Source organism: Haliotis rufescens, unplaced genomic scaffold (genome assembly GCF_023055435.1).
Source record: "Haliotis rufescens isolate VD_foot unplaced genomic scaffold, xgHalRufe1.0.p SCAF_1, whole genome shotgun sequence".
NCBI classification, from domain to species: domain Eukaryota; kingdom Metazoa; phylum Mollusca; class Gastropoda; order Lepetellida; family Haliotidae; genus Haliotis; species Haliotis rufescens.
This window is the reverse complement of record NW_025963779.1, coordinates 15,486,431-15,505,870: the sequence shown is the minus strand read 5'-3', so window position 1 is coordinate 15,505,870 and position 19,440 is coordinate 15,486,431. Positions and strand designations below refer to the sequence as shown.

The following is a 19,440-nucleotide window of genomic DNA, read 5'->3' as shown; positions in this document are numbered from 1 at the left end:
AGTACAGATTCTCTTTTTGGATTAAGTCTCATCCGGGATTCGAACTCATACTGCCAGAGTGAGGTGCCTAACCGCCAGCACATAAAGTCATCGATCTAACTCACTCAGTCACCGAGGCTTCCACAGGCTTCAATAATTATACCACTCTAAAAAGTACATCAGTCATGCACAGCAACTTCCAAATAGTCACCAGTGTAATCACGACTTTCGTATACTCGATTTTGGAGAAGCTTAATTATGAAAGAAGAGGAAATCTAACTGCAAATGCTAGTATATCGTTGAAAGGTGTCCATGGGCCTTTCAGAGTTGATACTATGTGACATTTACGAATTTAAATCACATCTCCACGTGAAAAATATGTCAAGTGAACACCTTTAGTTCTACGAGTTCAATATTGTGGCATACGACAATACAAGAACGTTATCCATGTTGCAACTGTTTATTGAATTATTATCAAAATAAACATTTACTGAGTAAACAAAGGATGTTATCATATGTCGATGGGTGGTCGTGTTCCAGGCTTGCGTCGCGATTATCCAACTATCTGAAATTAATTAAATTTATATCATGAAGCATAACACACGTCTGAAGATAACTTGGTTGATCAAGTTTACATGTGGGCAATGATCAAGCCGAAATCCCAAAATGCCAAATATTTTGATAATGAGCCCATGGATTCGCCTTTTACATCCATGTTTCTTTTGAGCGTATTGTGATATTGACCGTTACATACATTATTTTCTCAATGTATATTATGTTGAAGGTATGTACGATGAACTGCTATGTTTTATGTTTACATTCAAGATTGATTCAAACAACTTCGCATTGGCCAGAATCTAGTAAAAATCTTGATCCGTTTGAGATAAATTCTCATAACGTGTTCACACGTCAGGATTTGAATAAGATCCGGCGATTATGTATCGTTTACTCCAGGGTCATGTGAATGTACAATATTGAATATGAATATACGGAACAGTGTCTATATTCAGTTACAACTTTTATAATATTTACTTTCACCGCCTAGATTGCCGCAACCGTCTTAGTCGGGCCACACGTCACACAGTTTTGCTTTTTCAATCTCATAGAAATACACGTACATAGGATACATAGAAAGCATTCTGATTTCTGATTGGCCGAAAAAAGCAATAATAGTGCATGACATAATATCTATAGTATAGGGGAGATATGCTCTTAATGCTAACAAACTAGGGAGGAAACATTTAGAATGATGTTTGGAGTTTAAAGTAAATTTTGAAATCGTTAGTAACGTATTTGCCGAATGTAGGCTACCTGGATTGTAATAATCAAAGACAAGAACCAACGACTTGCGTGTTCTGAGTGTCATTCCAATCCGGCCTGCCTTCGTGTCCACACAAACTTGACTTCACCCGATCTGTGGACACATTTAGTACATATTCTGAACAACAAAAGTCCCTGTGACATTGAATAAGATTTAATACAAAGTTATGTTTTTTACCAAATCTGAAACAATTTCGGTTTGCAACAGATAAAAGACTCCTGTAAGAGTTCAAATGGTTTAATTTGCCATACTGACTTCAGAAAATGCGTGGTTTCATAAAAAAACAACACATGAACATGCTGAATGTCAATTTACAAATCAATAGCGTGTGTGTCCACCTCTGGTTGCGATGCAGGCAACACATCTTCGTCAAAAGGAATGGACCAGGCGTCGCACAAAGTCCTAGGGGATATCTGTCCCTATTTGCTGGAGCAAGTTTCGAAGTTCCTGGAGTGTCTGTGGAACACGTGGTTGACGCCGAAGGCGCCGATCTATCTCATCCCATATGTGCTCGATTGGTGAGAGATCAGGGGAGCGAGCCGGCCAGGGGATGACATTCACATTGTTTTGTTGAAGAGAATCCTGAACAAGTCGAGCAATATGAGGCCGGGCGTTGTCATGTCGAAAGGTAATGCCTGGGCCATGACGACGCCAAAACGGTAGAACAACAGGGCCGATGATCTCGTCGCGTTAGCGCTGTCCATTGAGATTTCCCTCTACCACTACCAAACAGGTCCTCTGTCTTGCTGTAATCCCACACCATACCATAATTGCGTAATTTTGTTGTTTTTCTGAGTGGTTGTTGTCAGCACGATGCTAAACAATGCATATGGAATCCCATTAACGCACATGCTTTTATACCCATTCTTGGGTAGTGAAATGCATGGGGCTTGCATAAAAGTCAATTTTTGCATGGAATGCATGCTTTTCTGTAGCAGTTGCGTTTTTGTAACTTGATTCCATACATGTACTACAATATTTAAAACCAAATTTTACACTAAAATATTGCTGTCACGGGAACTTTTGTTGTTGAGTATATATTATTACGAATGTGTATTAGTTTCATCAGCAACTTATGATATAAACTAGGACGTTTGCAAAAACAATTTACAAGAAAGGCTAACAATTCTTAATGAATATCGATAACTTCTCAACAAGATGCAACACTGCCTTCTGTTGATATAAATTTAATTCCCTGTACTAGGTTTGTATATATCATTTGTGTGACCCTTTGAGTTCAGCTTCAATGGATAAATGAATGTCAGGAACATCACAATCGAAAAACCGAAATATTCAAGAAGTCAAATAGACAAGAAGTGCAGTTCTTTATCAAACAAAAACAAATGATTCCGCTTTTACGGAAGATCAGTTCCTGCTTACTGCTAACGTGAATGTTGGTAACACATCAACTTTAAACTACGTCACAACATGATAACCTCGCGATCCGCGACTATCTTAAGGTTATTAATGGAACCGAGCTGCATGCTTGACTGATGGGAAATACGTACATCTGCCAGTTACAATATTATTTGCTAAACACTTAACATACTAACACATAGAAATTATAATATTAAACATCTTATCGCCATGTTGTAGAATCACATGTCTTTTTCATACAAGTATTTTCTCTCAAGTATTTGCATTAGAGTGAAGGGAATATTTGGCCTAATGGTTAATAAATGCACAAAGTATACTCAATACAGACATGCGTACATCTGCCAGTTGCAATATTATTTGCTGAACGCTTAACATACTAACACATAGATGTGAGCTTCATAACACCTTATTCCCTAGCTGTTTACCTCTTCAAAGTAAAGATCAAGGTTGCCACTGTTATATTCCTTTCGTTTAAGGCTAGGTGAGCTGGTGATCATCTGGAGATCAGGCTGAAATCCTGTGGGAATGCCTGCTTGTATCACCGCCATGCCACTTGATCCATGAAACAGCCATCTGGACAATGTGTGCAAGATTGATACTGTGTTTCGACTTATCTCTTTTTGACTCAGATCCAACGAGGTCAAATTTCCTAATATATGACAGGCGATGGAGTAGAGCTGTTCTTGTGTTGAAGGGCTTCTCTCAAGGTTTCTAAAATCTAAAAGCTAACCTGGATATGTTGTCAACAGTTTAAAATGTCACCAAAGATAACCACTTAATTCTTTTCAAACATTTTCTGTATAAATACTGAGGACAAAAATGTTAACAAATATGTAACAAATAACGAAATGTCTACACTATTTCTAAATCTGCAAGATTGAATGTACTATTGAATAATATTCTTGCAATGCACTTAGAAGATACATATGTTTCACACAACCTTTCAATTCTGAACATTGTATACTTTTTTAGGTGGATATTATTTCTAATTCCATAAAAATTGAACAGAGCTAAAGGTAATCTTAATCAATCAGAAATGACCACTTCATAATATACTAATGTACAAAGGAAACTTGACGTTTGCAAATATATTCGTTGTATCAAACTAAGATGTAATACAACGGAAATTCTTTTTGCAATTTTAATACATCAATGAAACGGAGTCAATAACAGCAGCGAAGCTGAGACGTCAAAACCGACAAGTCATACGTGGGGTCTAAAATTAAATTTACATCGTGAAATGTGAAACACTTATGTCAATAAAAGGTCAATTCTCAACATAAAACATGTCTCTAATATTGCGTGTGACCTTCAGCATGAAACACACACCCTTTACAGCGATGTAGTGAATCTTCTGATGACGTTATTTGGGTTGCGTTGCCATTCTCCGGTCAGAGCTTGTGCCAATTGAATCTGGTGGTCAAAAGATGCTTGATATTCCAGTTATATCACGGGGTGTCAGCTTGAGGTGTCAGCTTTAGTGAAACCCAGTAGCAGGCATATGGTGTTGAAAAGACCTAGAAACATAATCGGGGCGAACCGGGCTTCGAACCTACGATCATAGCTTTCTGACGTGCTTAAGGGACGTAACTCTGCACAGCGAATTGCGGCGTCTTAGACGACAATGTCACCCATGTTTCCTCCTGATAGACTCCCCATTGGACGTCTGTCAGCTGCTACCTGTCTTGAAAGCAATGGCCTATAATGACATACATTACATGGAGAAAGAATGTCATATATATTTCAAGCACTGTCAAAAGCTGGCATTGCCACTGGGCTGTCTGTATCTACGCTAAAGCACATCAGAGCAGAAGGTATCGCTCTCGACAAGGTGAGGTTAAATTGGGTTTAACGTCGCGTCCAAGGTTATTGCACTTATATAGCGACGTGCATGCACGTGTGTGTGGCTGCTTGTACTAGTCCGGACTGATGCCGATTTATAGTGCTAGCCCACTGAGATACCATGCCGCAGTTTAACATGAATACCCCACGAGCCGACCAGTCCTTGTTTTAGCCCCTTAACCGAGCGCCAGCCAGGGTAACAACAAGCGACCGGGGATCGAAGCCCGGACCTTCCGCTCTCCGGGCGGACGCTCTACCACTTAACCACGGAGGCGGTCCGCTCTCGACAAAGGCAAGGGTAGTTTCGTTAGTCCAAATAAGTCGAGAAACTCGTCCAGTGATCAAATTCCATCCATCGTACTTTTTTGTCGCGCCAGGCCTCAAACATGGTCATACGGGGTTAATTGTGAGGTCACTGGTGATACTAGAGTAATAAAAGCGTTACGCAAATCCACTGTTTGGAGGTATCGGTCATACCGCTGTCTTGTGACGAGTGGTCTACCTTCTCTAGTTCTGGCAGAAGTCCGACGAGTTTCCGTGAACCGATTCGTTAAGTCAAAACTGTATCATTGACACAGACAACCCCCGCGCCAAGTTCACAAAACGTTTCGCGTTGATATGCATTATCATTTTTGAACATTAATCACGAAATGTAAGACTGGCACGTTGCCTTTACGATAAACTACATCGCATAGTCCTTGATAGCAACATTGAGGGCGAGAAGCGGTAAGGTTGATACAAGCCGCAGGTGTCCACTGAAACACCCGATAAACTGTCAGAGAAACATTTCGCAGAGTAGATAGTTTCTCGCTTGAAATACTGTTTTTCAGATTTGACGTTTTCAGCACTTGGTGACCTCTAAAGGGAACGAAAAACCAAACTGGAACTCGCTGTCTGCTGCGTTTGCTCAGTTGTCTAGTCTACTACGTATTTATACAGGGTAGTAGTTCCTCGGGCGAAATTAAACGTGACATTACAACCAATTTTAGTTTATTAAATTTAGAATATTCTCAGTTATGATTAGTGGCCTTTTATTTTGACATTTACCGTACTGGATAACTGAAACCTATCTTTACAGTGCCGTGACCTCACTAGCGAGTCTGGTTTTAAGCCGCTTTTAGCAATATTCCAGCAATATCACGGCGGGGGACACCAGAAATGGGCTTCACACATTGTACCCATGTCGGGAATCGAACCCGGGTCTTTGGCGTGACGAGCGAACGCTTTAACCACTAGGCTACCCGACCGTCGCCGACTATATCAAGAGCATGTGTTTATGAACCACTATCAAATAGTGATGATAGTAGCTGCCCTGCCCCACCGACGGCACCCGTCACCAACACATGCAAACACTGAATTCACCTCCAGTGTGCGTAACTCGTGCATTGTGCATTGTGTTGATGTGCGTTACATAGTCATTCTTGTTCAGTTTGTATGAATCACAAGAACAACATTAATGTAAGGAAGCACGTAGTACTTACTGAACAAAATACAAAAAAACCATATTGCAGCGTTCGGATAGTGGTTTAATTGTATGAGCTATACTTGTATTATTTAAGGAATGTCACATGCATGACACATGGTGTATCTTTGTCTGAGTACAATTCATCTTCAGTGTATATCGATTCATCACCTGGGGAATGGAAGACCAACTGTCCCACAATGATGTTTTTGTTTCAGGTTGCATGAAGCTCAGCAAAATCATGGGTCTCTGGAAGGGCGCAACAATTCTAGAACACAATACCAAAATGTATTATGGTGTTAGTATAAAAGTCTGCGAAAGAAAATGTGTGGACATGAAACAGTTTGTGTGTGTCGTTTGACTTTGGTCATAGTTTCGGTGTATGCTACCTTTCCAACGTCAGCTACCCTGAGGTGCCAAGCTCTGAAAGGAGCTCTTCACCAAGATGGACACATGGCTCGAGAAAATGTGTGAAATGAAGATTATTATAAAGCACACAATTTGCAAATCGAGTGGGCGAGTCGGCTGACTGTTGAGTAATTCAAGAGGATAAATTCCTATGAAAGGTCATTACTCATTTAACAGTGCATGTCCTCCGACGTCTCAAACTGCACCTTCCTTACTTCTTATTCACAGCGTATGCGCTTGATAGGGCATGACACGTATATATTTCCTCCGTGTATTGTCACAGCGAGAGAGGCACACGTCATGGTCAATTTCATAAACGTCTGAAAGTACGACGATTTCTTTATAATTAATCCACCCCAGCCCGTCTGGCATACTTTTTAATGTTCCCTTGCGAATATACATAATCATGTACATACTGAAGAGGACATCTATCAAACAGGTAGTAATGCGATGCCCATTACTATTGATAGAATTTGCTTTTAAAAAGTGCGCTTTGGTTAATGGTGAACTTATTTGCTATTTGGGGCTCTTAATAGTGTAACAAACATCATTTACTAAAGTTAATGGCTGTGATATTCGTATCTGTCTTTCCGACGCAGGATGTGAAAAATAAATATATCATTGCAACTGTCTCGCCTGAAAGTGATGACTATCAGAAAACTTGTAGAGAAAGAGGAGAAAGAAAGTTTTATGACGCGGTCAAAAGTGTCAATAGTGAGGCAGGCGCTTTCTGATTTACAAATGCTTAACGGTCATAAGGTCACATGTGGTGAATCTGAACACAATAAGGGTCTGAGCTTTGAAGGTTTATTCAAATATTTAAAATTATTCAATAGTTAATTTTACATCCATCTATCAATGTCGTAAAAGCCCCGCTGGCGGTACAGTTTGGAAATGTTGGTTCAAGATAATGTAGACATGAATAACTGACAACCAACTGTCCATTCCTGACGTCAAATAATGTTTAATGGCGTGAGTGAGTGATACTTGGAGATTTTACGTGCGCTTTCCGACTTAAAGCGTATGTCGCACACGGGCCCGGCCGGGCCATTTAGTGTAGCATAAAAAGGCAAAAGGGGAGATTTGCGACCAGAGGGGGAGTTTAGTGGTTGCTTAAATAAAAATTTGGAAATTTTGAGATGTTTAATGGCCTCTTACGTGACTCGTCACTGAACCAAACTTGTCTCCATCACAGTTGTAGCTATACTTTGTGACCTTGACACCATTGTCGTCGCAGCCGACGATGCAGGTCCGTCAAAATGAGCGCGAATACCTACAGCTCGTAAGCGCTTCCTCACTGTCTGGGCTGATATCCTGCGCAATTTCAAGTCAGAAAGATATTCACGATTTTACTACTTTTGCGTTTCAATTTTGGCAGAGTATGCATTGGCATCTTTGACATTAGTGGCATTTTGTCTGGCATACCCAGTAATGAGTTCATTTTTGTCCCGACAGTGAGATAGGATACAGGATTCTTGTACAGGAAGAACCAAGACAGAGTTAACTGATATATTCGTTCGTTTCGTGGGAGGGGTGTGTGTAGTCTTGCTTGATAACGGTATAAGCATCTATACTGAAACGACACATCAGTGTCTCTTGAAAATATAGAATAAAGGAGGTGTCATATCGTCTTTACTCATTGAAAATGGGACAAAAACAATGTTAAAGTTGAGCTGAGTGTATTTAACCATCACTCATTCCTGCAAGGGTTGCAAGGGTTGTGGCTGGGTAATCTTGTGTAAAAATGTATTGGTTCAAAGAAGACTGAGGAAAGAAATGAATTTGCAACCATATGCCCCTCACCATGTTTGAGATGTTGTAAATTTCTGCCGAAATACGCTTTTTCTTTTCTTTTCAATGATAAGATGTCTGAGATATTAATTCGCCATAAGAAATAAACCTTTCCAGAGCTTATATATATATTGAAAAATATTTTGCATCAATAGAAAGGAGCTTTGTATGTAGGTGTATGTTTCACAATAATGAAGATAATTATGATTTAAAATATAACCGATAGCGGGTGAGAACTTGCTACCTTTTTTAAAAGATGGGCGTCACACATTTCCTGGAATATACTTGCAACATCCGTTTCCTTAATCACTTATGTATTTGAATGGTTTTAAACTATGTTGACAATAGTCTACCCACATTGGTCTTAAACATATAAACACTAACAGCCTGGATACAAAGTGGTCTGAGGAGATGTGGGGAGTTGCGTCCCTTTGAAGAGGTCTTGGTTACGAATACAAGATTCACCCCGACGGTGATCCTTAGGACACACATCCTTATTGGCTTCACCAATTTCTTCTTTGAACTTTCCTCAAACACTAAGCTCACTTTGCAGTATATAAATGAATTACCATGCAAAACAGAATTAATCCACATCAGCCCGTGCGCTAAATACCACTGGCGGATCCATAGGTGTGCGTGTGTATGTGTGAGTGTGTGTGTGAGAGAGAGAGAGAGAGAGAGAGAGAGAGAGAGAGAGAGAGAGAGAGAGAGCGAGTGTGTGTGTGTGTGTGTGTGAGAGAGAGTGAGTGAGTGTGAGTGAGTGAGTGTGATGGAGTGTGTGTGTGAGTGAGTGAGTGAGTGAGTGTGCGTGTTTGTGAGTGTGTTTGTGTGTGCACAACTGTGCCCCGTAACAGCAAGGTGTGGTCATGACGCCACCAGTATGTCCTTCTACCACGTTACAACATGGCGCTGGCATGACGGCATTAGTACGTCATTGAACCCCGCATGACAGCATGGCATAGGCATGGGCGACCAGTACTTCTTTGTATCCAGTTACAGCATGATGTTGTCATGAAAGCAATTGTACAAATATCCCAGCACTCCAGCATCCTGGTCTTTCCGAAATAAAACTCATTGGTTACAGGAAATTAGAGTTATAGTCAAATCCCTTCATTGGAACGTAAAAGTATGGCAAAGTTAAAAAAGTTTTTATTTGTATTTTAGTGTGAATATGCCTTCTCTTACAGTTTATACCTCGTTTCCACTTATATGTATCATTATGAAAGACCATGGTTCCCTTTACGTGACATTGCCTAAATTTTCTGAATATTTCAAATAAAAAAAGACACTCATGATTAAGACATTTTATTCCATTATTGCGCAATTCGAAGGATAGATGAAAATCAACATTCGTTATATTAACTGCCGCATGCTGTACAATCTTCGATCATGTATTTCTGCCACAGATGCTTCTAAAAACATCTTTAACTTCATTTCTGAACTTGAGGTTAAAGAAACTATACACCAGTGGATTCACTGCAGAAATAATGAAATACGAGCGACAACACAGATGATACAACACCAGGTAAGAACCGTCGAGATCCTCAAATGTTTTCTTAAGAATAGAGCGCGCTCCAATTGCACAGAGATGGGGCAGGAAACTCAGCACAAAAACCAGCGTTATGACAATCATTATGAAGGTCGTCCTCGACACCATCACCCTTCCCGGTTCCTTGACGCGTTGTGGCGTCCTGATGACACCCCTTGGAGCTTCAGGCTCTGGTTCTTTTGCTATCGGATCAATCTCCGATAGCGTGACATCACTTTGGTCCAAAGACATGCTTCCTCTTCTACAGACAACGTTTATTGTGACTGCTTCTTCATGACTGGAACGAGTTGACCGGTCTGTGGGTTCGCTTAACAACTGGTTGTCTCTACCTGAAAAGTCACATGTATAAGTTCTTTCGTCAAAAGATCCAACTGATGATTCTGATGCATCATAAGGTCTAACCTGAGACATGACTGCAGGATCCAGTGCCATTGGATGTGATTCCTTGTTTGCGGTGAGTGACGGTTCATGGCGGCTAGAACGTTTGGACGATAGAGTTTCCTCCTTTTCCGGATTCCGCGCTTGATGCTGTCTTACGAGTGCCAACGGTGTATCACATAAGGTCTCATTACTCACACAAATATTCCTTTTTAACTTTTCCCGAAACTGCATCTGTTTTCTTGCCCGCATTAGAATACGGGAATATAGTGAAGATAATACAATTATTCCCGTCAGAAATAACAGCATCTGATATCCATGGTAAATAATGGGATAGTATGTGTTAATTACGTCATCACTGGTTGCACAGGTATATCCAGTGATATTAGAATGTGGTACTGGTATAGTCCGTGTTCCTTGCGTAATCCATGGTGGCGTGGAAGCAACAAGAGACACGAAGAAACTTAGATATATGGCCCTTTTGGCTTCCCGTAGTGTGATCTGCTTACCACATGGTCTGCATATCAGTTTGTATCTGTCCACTGCAATGGCTACCAGGATTGATCCAGAGGTGATAGAACAATACAGTAAAAGTGTTCCATAAAACTTACAAAGCCAGTTGTGATTAAAGTGGTACATATATCGTATAGAGACGATCTCCACCGGGATGCAAACACCACACATTACCAGATCCAACGAACCAAGTGCAACCAGGAATAACCGAGAAGAAATGGCCTTTAATTTGACTGTGTAGATGTAACATACCATTAAATTCCCAAAGAAACCAACCAGCATCAGTATCCCTATAAAAAGTATGACAGGCGTCAGTTGTAGGGCTACCTGATCGCTAAATTGTTCGAGTGTAAGTGTTGCGTTTGCTGTACTCGTGTTATCAAACATCGTTTCACTGTCAGAGAATTTTTTTCTGCCAAGAGTAGTTTTTCTGTCAGTGCTGTTCATCGTTGGATAATTCAGAGAAAATGCAGGGCTGTAAAATGGAAACAATATGATATAATTTCAAAAATCACCTAAAACTCCGATAATACTTCCTTATTGAAACTGTCTAACATTCTTCTACATTTCATAAAGTAAAACACAAGTATTTGTATCTTAATAAGTAAATTTTCTTATGGTTTCTTTTAAATATAATGAGAATAACATCGTGCATGTGTAAAACATGTAATTAATGTATTTGTTTTCTGGTTTATAATACTTATGTATCATGTGTAATGAACTGTGACTTATCCAATTCAATAAAGTATTGTTGATATAGTAAATGTCATCAATGTTTGAAAAGTCACAGTTAGACAATAGATAATTATCTCTGTCTCACTACTCACATGGTAATTGTCAATCGATGAAATAGTGTAACAGGTTGCAGCACATAAATACCTCCCTCATGCTCCTCAGCTCAAAGCAAAATAACAAAAAGGAGGATGTAAACTACGTAGGCGTGAGTCATTGCTGCAATATGTACACAGGCCACTTGTCAAATGTTCCTGTAGCAAGGAATGGAAGAATAGGTTATATAACGATGAATCAAACAAGGAAAAAACACATTCACTTTAGCATAAATTCTTGTCAACCTCACCAACGAGCGGAAAATTGTGCTTTTTAAACATTGTTTTTGTTCACGGGACAATAGTGCGTGTCATGCGCGTAAAGTTATAAGGAAGACATCACGCTGTCTTATATACATCCCGGATATTTCATTTCAGTCGCCTTCTCTTAATTAATGTTCGACCCAAACGTTTTACAAAGTCATAAGTACGATATTTTTTGTTCATGTATAACGAAGCCATACATTATCTGAACTTGCTTTGTCATAAATGTCATTATCACAAATAAACGTACTCATGAATCGCTGCACAACAGTATCAGAGGTATTGGTTCTGTACAGGAACTTCCCCAAAGGTGTCAGACTGTCTTCGTCAGCTACTTAGGCCAAGAAATCAAAATCTGATCAAAATATCATTTCCTTGTTATGATTACGATGTTTATTATTATTGGTTTACATATTTAAATAATAATAATAAGTGCAGCAAAGAGGCTGGTTATGCTCATCATCAGGTCAGGGCCCTTTTCCCTTCTACACACAGGAAGCGCTGCCTAGTAGGTGGATGTGATGAAATAGCTTTGATCTCTGCTGCTTGAAGGCTTTTGCCGGCGAATGTGGACTGCTTCTGTTTGTTTTCTCTTAGTGAAGTCATGGAGGTTGTTGGAGAGGATTTGGACGTTTTCCCAGTTGATGTTGTGATTTGGGCAGTTGCCCATATGGTCCAAGATGGCTGGTTTAATGGCTGATTTGACGGTTTTGTTGCCTTTGATTCTGGTGTTGATAATTATTGGTCATTTGAATTACGATGTTAATCGCTCATACTGATTCGGAGTGTGTGTGTGTGTGTGTGTGTGTGTGTGTGTGTGTGTGTGTGTGTGTGTGTGTGTGTGTGTGTGTGTGTGTGTGTGTGTGTGTGTGTCATGGAGCTGCGCTCCAATTATCCGGGGTGTCATAAAATAAGAATAAAGTTATAACGAAAACGTGGTAATAGGTTCACAGGTTTATTAATAAAGGCTAAAAATGACAATTTAAGATATACCCAATTTCATGAGCGCAAATTTACGAGTATCCCTAAAATGAGTCACTTACACTACAAAAATAGACGATTACGTCTGAATATCAACTAGTCTTAATCGACTAAAGATTCTGTCACTTTGACTGAACAAGGAAATACTAAAGTTCCCAACTAGTTAGTTAATCCCGGGAAGGTTGGTTATCCACGGATTGCTAGAAAAACGGAGTATTAGAAACACTAGTAACTAAGAGCTTAGAAATCATTGAAAAGTTGGTTATCCACGGATTACTTGCAAAACTAAGTATTACAAACCCTATTAACTAAGTTGAATTCAGTACAACTAAGTCGTAATCTAGATCGACATAGCCACGAACCCACTTACTGAAAGAAGTTTCGACCGTGACCACTCCAGTAGCGAGACAATCGTGAACGATTTAACGCAGGGTGAAGAAACGAGATCTAGAAAGACTTTGCTATACTGCGCGCGGACGTCGGAGAGGGCAACCTCTTCTGGACCGCCGGGGAATACAACTGACTGAGGCGCTTGGCTTACGTGTGTTTCTGAACACGGGGAAAACACGAAAAGCAAACTAACTACTATATTTACACTGAAGATGAATGTACTAAAAAAAGCGCTGAACATAAGATATCCAGCGGCATCATTAAAGATTCACAAAATGCTTTGTACAATTATTGATGGCAAAAAAAGACCATAAATACATGAGAAATATCTGAATGTAGATATAAGTTCCCCTAATGTTTGCAAATCATGAATAGTGAGTAAGTGAGTGAGTTAATATTTAAAGTCACATCGGCAATATTATAGCCATATAGTGACTAAATCATAAATACAAAAACATTTTCAATACAAGTATATGGTAGCGAACATATAGAGATAACATTCATCCAGTCAATCACTGTACAATGACGACCGCCGGAGTTTGTCGAGTGGTGACGCAATTAAAGCAGGGGAAACAGAGCGGCACCAGACCGTTAAATGGGTAAACGCTTACCACTCTGTGTGTGTGTGTGTGGGGGGGGGGGGGGGGGGGGGGGGGGGGGTGCGTGCGTGCGTGCGTGTGTGTGTGTGTGTGTGTCTCTCTCTCTCTCTCTCTCTCAGTTACAATCCTTTTTGATGTTGTGAAATCATGCATTTTGTCGTCGGAAAGAAGGAACAAACGAACAAAACGAGAATATAATGATACATGCTTGCACAATATTTCCTGGGATATTTTATATCTATTACTACAAATGTACTCCCTTCTCTCTTATGACAGAATGCTGCCAATGTCTCATGTGGAGTAAAACTTTTTCAACTGTCCTTCGATGTCAGATAGGTTTGTGACGTGTAAATGAGCACCAATCATTGTTCGGTAAAAATATACAGCACCCTGGTATAAACTGGCAAAAGAGGTAAAACATGAGAACAAATCTTGTTATCGAAAATGAAACTTACTAACTACCCTCTGTTTTGCTGAACTATCCAAAATATCACAAACAATAAGAAAGGCTGGGTGTTGATTACAATATAATGTTTGTTTATTGTTGTTTAACGCCACACACAGTAGTATTTTAGATACATGACGACGGCCGTAAATGGTAGAGGCTGGACCAGACAATCAAGTGATCTATACTATGAGCAATATGTCACTCCGTTGGGTACGATGACATGCACTCAACCATGTCATCGAGCCTGACCACTCGATCAAACATAGGTTTCTGGGAACCTAATCCAACCTGGAACCACCACGTGGCTGTTCGGACATATGACGATCTTAGATAGTTTGCTTCATATGGTCAAGGGAACCGAGATGTCAGCTCTCTTCATTTCCACCTTTCATGGCGGCACAACCTTGCCCTTTTACAATATGACATGACCATGAGGCCACCAGTACATCATTGTATCCAGTTACAGCATCACGTAGGCACGACGACGGTAGTAGGTCAATGTGCCCCGGGTAGAGCATGACGTGGCATGACGGCATTAGTACGTCATTGTACATGGGCAGGGGTCTTTTTGTATGTCAATGTATCCCGTTTCAACATCACCTGGTTGTGGATCACCAGTAGGTCAATATACTCAGTTACAACATGTCACGATAAGTTAATCTGTTAATATCATACATACATGTATATAAAGACTAAATATAAACTTATAACGTAGAATGTGTACAATATAGTTTGGCCGAACGAATATTTCGCTCGTACTTGCTCTACTTCTTAAAACACATCCGTTTAAATACAATCTTTGCCTGTGATCGGAATGTGTCACTCATGAAACCATATATGATGGGATTGGATACTGAATTTATATAGATTGTCCTAAGGAAAAGGCTATACAGAGCCAGTGGTGCTCCTTCCAGATGATCGTACGTGTGCTTCTGCACGGCTCTTGTCGCCATCAAAGCCAGATGGGGTACAAAGCTCAGAATGAACACAGCTGTGATGATAAACATCATAAACGTGGTCTTGTGCGTCCCCTTCTTCAGAGCAGAGTTTACTTTTGCTTCTTGTCTTGGATTTTTGTTGATTGGGGATGTCGTCTTGTCGTTTGACGTGATCGTATCGACACCCGACGGTACCCCACTCTGTGATAATGTCACCGTGATGTCGCGTGATGATGTCACAGTGTCCTCACTCGTTGGCATGTTACCCTGTGGTGATTGCACTGCGGTGTCTTGTGTTGACGTGATTGACGTGTCAGTCACGTTTGGCGCATCATTAGAGTCGGTTGGACATACCTTGCCATCAAAATGTTTAGGACTCATTCCTTCTCTGTACCTCTTCTGTGCTCGGATTCTCTTCAGAATCAAGGCATAGAGGGAAGTAACAGTGGAAATAGAAAGCACGGCTATGAGAAGTTGCATCCCATTAAACAGCCCTGGAAACGGAGTCATTACCATGCTGTCATCCGTGGTGCATGCGTAGCCGACCACTGTTCTGTTTACAGTCCTCGTGCCTAGAATAACCATGGAGGGTGACGCAAGAATCAGAGCAATAATACATCCAATACCAACTGCAATTTTCGCCGTTTTCAAAGATATCTGAGACTTGAAAGGAGTACATACCCGTTTGTATCTGTCCACGGCTATGCATACAAGAACAGATATTGAACTCAACACACAGGTCAGGACAATCGTACGAAACGCCCTGCAGAGCCATGGGACGTCGAAGGAGTAGAGATAGCGGACTACAACGATTTCTACTGGAATACACACAGTGCACACAACAGTGTCAGCAACAGCCAAGGCGATGATGAACAGGTGCGTGGTACTTCTCTTCATCCTGACAGCATAGATATATATCACCAGGATGTTTCCGAAGAGTCCAACCAGCATCAGAATCCCCAGGATGATAATGACAGGCGACATAAGTACTGCTATTTCGGTGTGGTATTCTTCAGCCTTGTCCAACGTTGTATCTTTACCAGGCGTCGTTGATGCCATGGTGAACTGAAAGTATAGGAAGATAACAAGGAATGGAATGTTTGTGCGGGTTTTAGATACAAGGACAACATTTTGTCATTATTTCAGGTGGCCCAATGATTACACAAACAGTATCATCTTTTTTTCAGTGATTCATTCACAGCACAGTAAAGCCTTGGGACTTGTGAAAATCTGAAACGCTTGAATCAGTGCTTGTAATGCATTAAATCCTTAAATCAGTCACTTTTTCACTTTCAATCTTTTTTCGTTTAGGACCTTGGTTCAGCAGCTTTTGGACAAAAAAACTATATTTTGAAATGATACTTTATGACAGTGTTACTGGATCTGATAATGAAGACATCTACTACTTCACTCAAGGGTGAGTCCTTGTGGTGGGATAATAGTTTTAAATTGTTACTTGCTGCAACCATTGTAAATCTCCCTTCATTACTGCTTGGGAAGTCCCGTACAAATACCACACTTGGTGTATCTCAAGTCATCCTGAAGTGTTGGTACTTGGTAATCCCTGGGATGGGTCGGTGCAGCCTCCTGACTCAATTATTTACAGACAGCCGTCATATAGCTGGAATATATGAGTTGAACCACCTACACCGGCAGGGATGTTCCTGGAATGTTGCTAAAAGCGGCGTAAAACGACGTATCCCACGATATGAATCGCTACCAATCAGTGGTTTTTCTTACCAGATCAGTCATAATATAGTAGAATTCATACCACTGCGGAAAAATACATTACCCAACATTTGCCATATCCACCCGGGATAGTCAGGGCAAACAGTACGGAGTGTGTCCCGAGAAAAGTTGTCATAGTGACCCGGTTTCATGAAGAATAAATGTCATCCTATGATATGGAACTATAACGTCTACCCATCCTCTACAATAAAACAAAGGGAACAGATGACATGGGATATCACAAACCACCAGGTACGTACCTACGTTGTTGACATACATCCAACCTCAGAGACTGCGGCAGGGAATGTGGGCCTTTCGACCAGGACGTTTAACAGCGCTTCACTTTTTATCACTTGCAACACGCATCGTTTAACAACAACTAAAGTAACTCGTGTACTGTACGGTGGATATCACCTGCGGGGTGTGCAACAGGTAGCTAGCTATAGATCAAACGGAAAAGACAACTATTTTGTCCTCTTTAATCGTACATTACATTGTACAAGCAAGCGTGGAGGCTGTAGGAGTGCATCTTGTCATCTGGCAATTCACTTTCAGTAATTGTGTAGTTCTCCCAAATGGGTTTGGTTGTTATATGTTTACGAATGTACAAATGTTCAGTATGTTTCAAAAGGGGGAATTGCCCTCTTACATCCCGAAAACGCACGCACGCACGCACGCACACACGCACGCACGCACGCACACACACACGCACGCACGCACGCACGCACGCACGCACGCACGCACGCACGCACACACACACATACACACACACACACACACACACACACTCCGAATCAGTATGAGCGATTAACATCATAATTCAAATAACCAATAATTATCAACACCAGAATCAAAGGCAACAAAACCGTCAAATCAGCCATTAAACCAGCCATCTTGGACCATATGGGCAACTGCCCAAATCACAACATGGGAAAACGTCCAAATCCTCTCCAACAACCTCAATGACTTCACTAAGAGAAAACAAACAGAATCTGATGGAATATAGGCTCCAGTAATATGGCTTGTAAACCTATAACATCAGAGTTGTTGGATTTTATAAGACTGATCATCTTTATGCATACTACTAAACTTCGGGATATACTTTTCCCTCAGATGTTCATACTTATCACATACTAATAAAACATGAAATTCATCCTCAGTCTCCCCCAATGGCAGATATTATTTATACGCATTTCAACTTCTCTCTGTTCATCTTTACATCTAAGATTTGCATTAATGTTGTGTAATGACACTTTCACATTTTGAGGTATTTTGAGATCATCACTACAAAACGACTACAATGAATTTCACCCGGAAACCTTTTGAGTGTTTGATTGTTCAGTGCCGAAGGAGGAACTAAAACCGGTTCAAACCTGTTTCGGTAAAAATGATTGTGTGACACGGGTTTTGATATTGTCAACATCGCCTTAAAACGACTATAATCTTGCCAGTACAATGTACAATGTAGAATTGTTCACGTTTACAGTAGATGACAACTAGATGAATTAAACCCCAACCAGGCAGTGTATTTGGTACAAATCCGTTCTCTGGCCCTGCATGTACTATGATTAGCCGAGGTATGGTCCCAGACGGGGTTTGAACCCCATCAATAGACATATCACCCTCCAACTGACAATGTTTTTGGACAGTGTGGTGCACATGGAACCAAGTTTCATCAATAAAGATGATTGGCCGGTTTCTACCGCGGTATTTTTATTGCACGTAATTACTGCATGCGCCTTGCAACCACACCTTTCCCTTCCATTAACATCTTGCGATTTGACTAGGTTTTATGCTTTCTAAGTCCAGCATGTTTAAGATGTAACTGAAAAATTTCTCTGGAACCCTCATAATGCAAATCAGTTTTGATCATGTCGTAGATACTGTCCAGAATTGGCAGTTGTTTTCGCACAACATACGAATTGTGTTCAAATTGGCGAACAGCGCACTGGTAGAATTTATCAACTTGGGACTTGATCACTCGACGATTTCGTGACTTACTTGGGCTAACGAAGCTTCTCTCGCCTTTGCGATACCTTCTGCTCTGATGCGCTTAGAGTTGATACAGACAGACCAATGGCAATGCTAACTTTTGACAATGCTTGAAATTTATTTTACATCATTAGTCCATGTACTTTACGACATTTAAGACGAATTCTCGAGCCTGAGAATGTATGATTTAGCCATGTTTACCAAGCTTTGACATGTTTATTTGTTTGTAATTCTATCAAACGACTTCTGGTCGACGAATTCTGGTATCGACTTGTCACACCGACCTCTTTATAGTCTTATGAGCAAGAGGGGTCTCTACGGGAGCGTTGTCACGACCTGCACATGTTCTACCTGTGAGAAACCAAATATGTTTGCCCAAAGGCTGTGCACGCCTATTTGTCTCAAAGAGTTTTTTGAGTTGTTTCAACTTATCCTGTATTTGCCTAGGCTGGTCGCATGGGGTGAAAGACCATTAGAGCGGAGGCTTCCAACTTGGGCGTCCGCGCCTTGTCGGATCTCTCTTATAAAAGCTTTATGTGACCTATCCTCTTGGAGACAATTCCCGAACTTAGGTCGTGCACCCGTGTCGGTGTACCGGATCAAAGGCAGGCGTCCCAGTCCAGCTGTGAAGAGAGAAGCTGGCTACGTAACAG

General features: G+C 40.7%; 2 protein-coding genes and 1 long non-coding RNA gene across 4 annotated transcripts; all 3 read right to left on the bottom strand.

Moving 5' to 3' along the window:
- Positions 1-425: 425 nt before the first annotated feature.
- Positions 426-3,407, bottom strand: LOC124150395. Its single transcript, XR_006863246.2, has 2 exons — positions 3,103-3,407; positions 426-544 (listed from the first exon to the last, which is right to left on the bottom strand). It is a non-coding gene; the product is annotated as an uncharacterized LOC124150395 (long non-coding RNA).
- A 6,098-nt stretch (positions 3,408-9,505) lies between these two features.
- Positions 9,506-11,511, bottom strand: LOC124149174. The gene is made up of 2 exons (XM_046520583.2): positions 11,448-11,511; positions 9,506-11,095 (listed from the first exon to the last, which is right to left on the bottom strand). The coding sequence occupies exon 2, from the start codon at positions 11,065-11,067 to the stop codon at positions 9,568-9,570; it is 1,500 nt and encodes a 499-aa protein (XP_046376539.2). The 5' UTR covers positions 11,068-11,095; positions 11,448-11,511; the 3' UTR covers positions 9,506-9,567.
- A 3,027-nt stretch (positions 11,512-14,538) lies between these two features.
- LOC124149193 (neuropeptide S receptor-like) lies at positions 14,539-17,107 on the bottom strand. 2 transcript variants are annotated; one of them, XM_046520636.2, is made up of 2 exons: positions 17,056-17,107; positions 14,539-16,132 (listed from the first exon to the last, which is right to left on the bottom strand). In XM_046520636.2, exon 2 carries the CDS (start codon positions 16,124-16,126, stop codon positions 14,894-14,896), a length of 1,233 nt encoding a protein of 410 aa, XP_046376592.2. In that variant the 5' UTR covers positions 16,127-16,132; positions 17,056-17,107; the 3' UTR covers positions 14,539-14,893. The 2 variants fall into 2 exon arrangements, with proteins under 2 accessions (XP_046376592.2, XP_046376585.2); XM_046520629.2 differs by having other exon boundaries at positions 14,539-16,654; positions 17,056-17,101.
- Between the last annotated feature and the right edge of the window lie 2,333 nt (positions 17,108-19,440).

What these genes read in the sequence shown, in the direction of transcription:
- LOC124149174 (XM_046520583.2), bottom strand. Translation starts at nt 11,067, where the DNA reads ATGAACAGCACTGACAGAAAAACTACTCTTGGCAGAAAAAAATTCTCT.
- LOC124149193 (XM_046520636.2), bottom strand. Translation starts at nt 16,126, where the DNA reads ATGGCATCAACGACGCCTGGTAAAGATACAACGTTGGACAAGGCTGAA.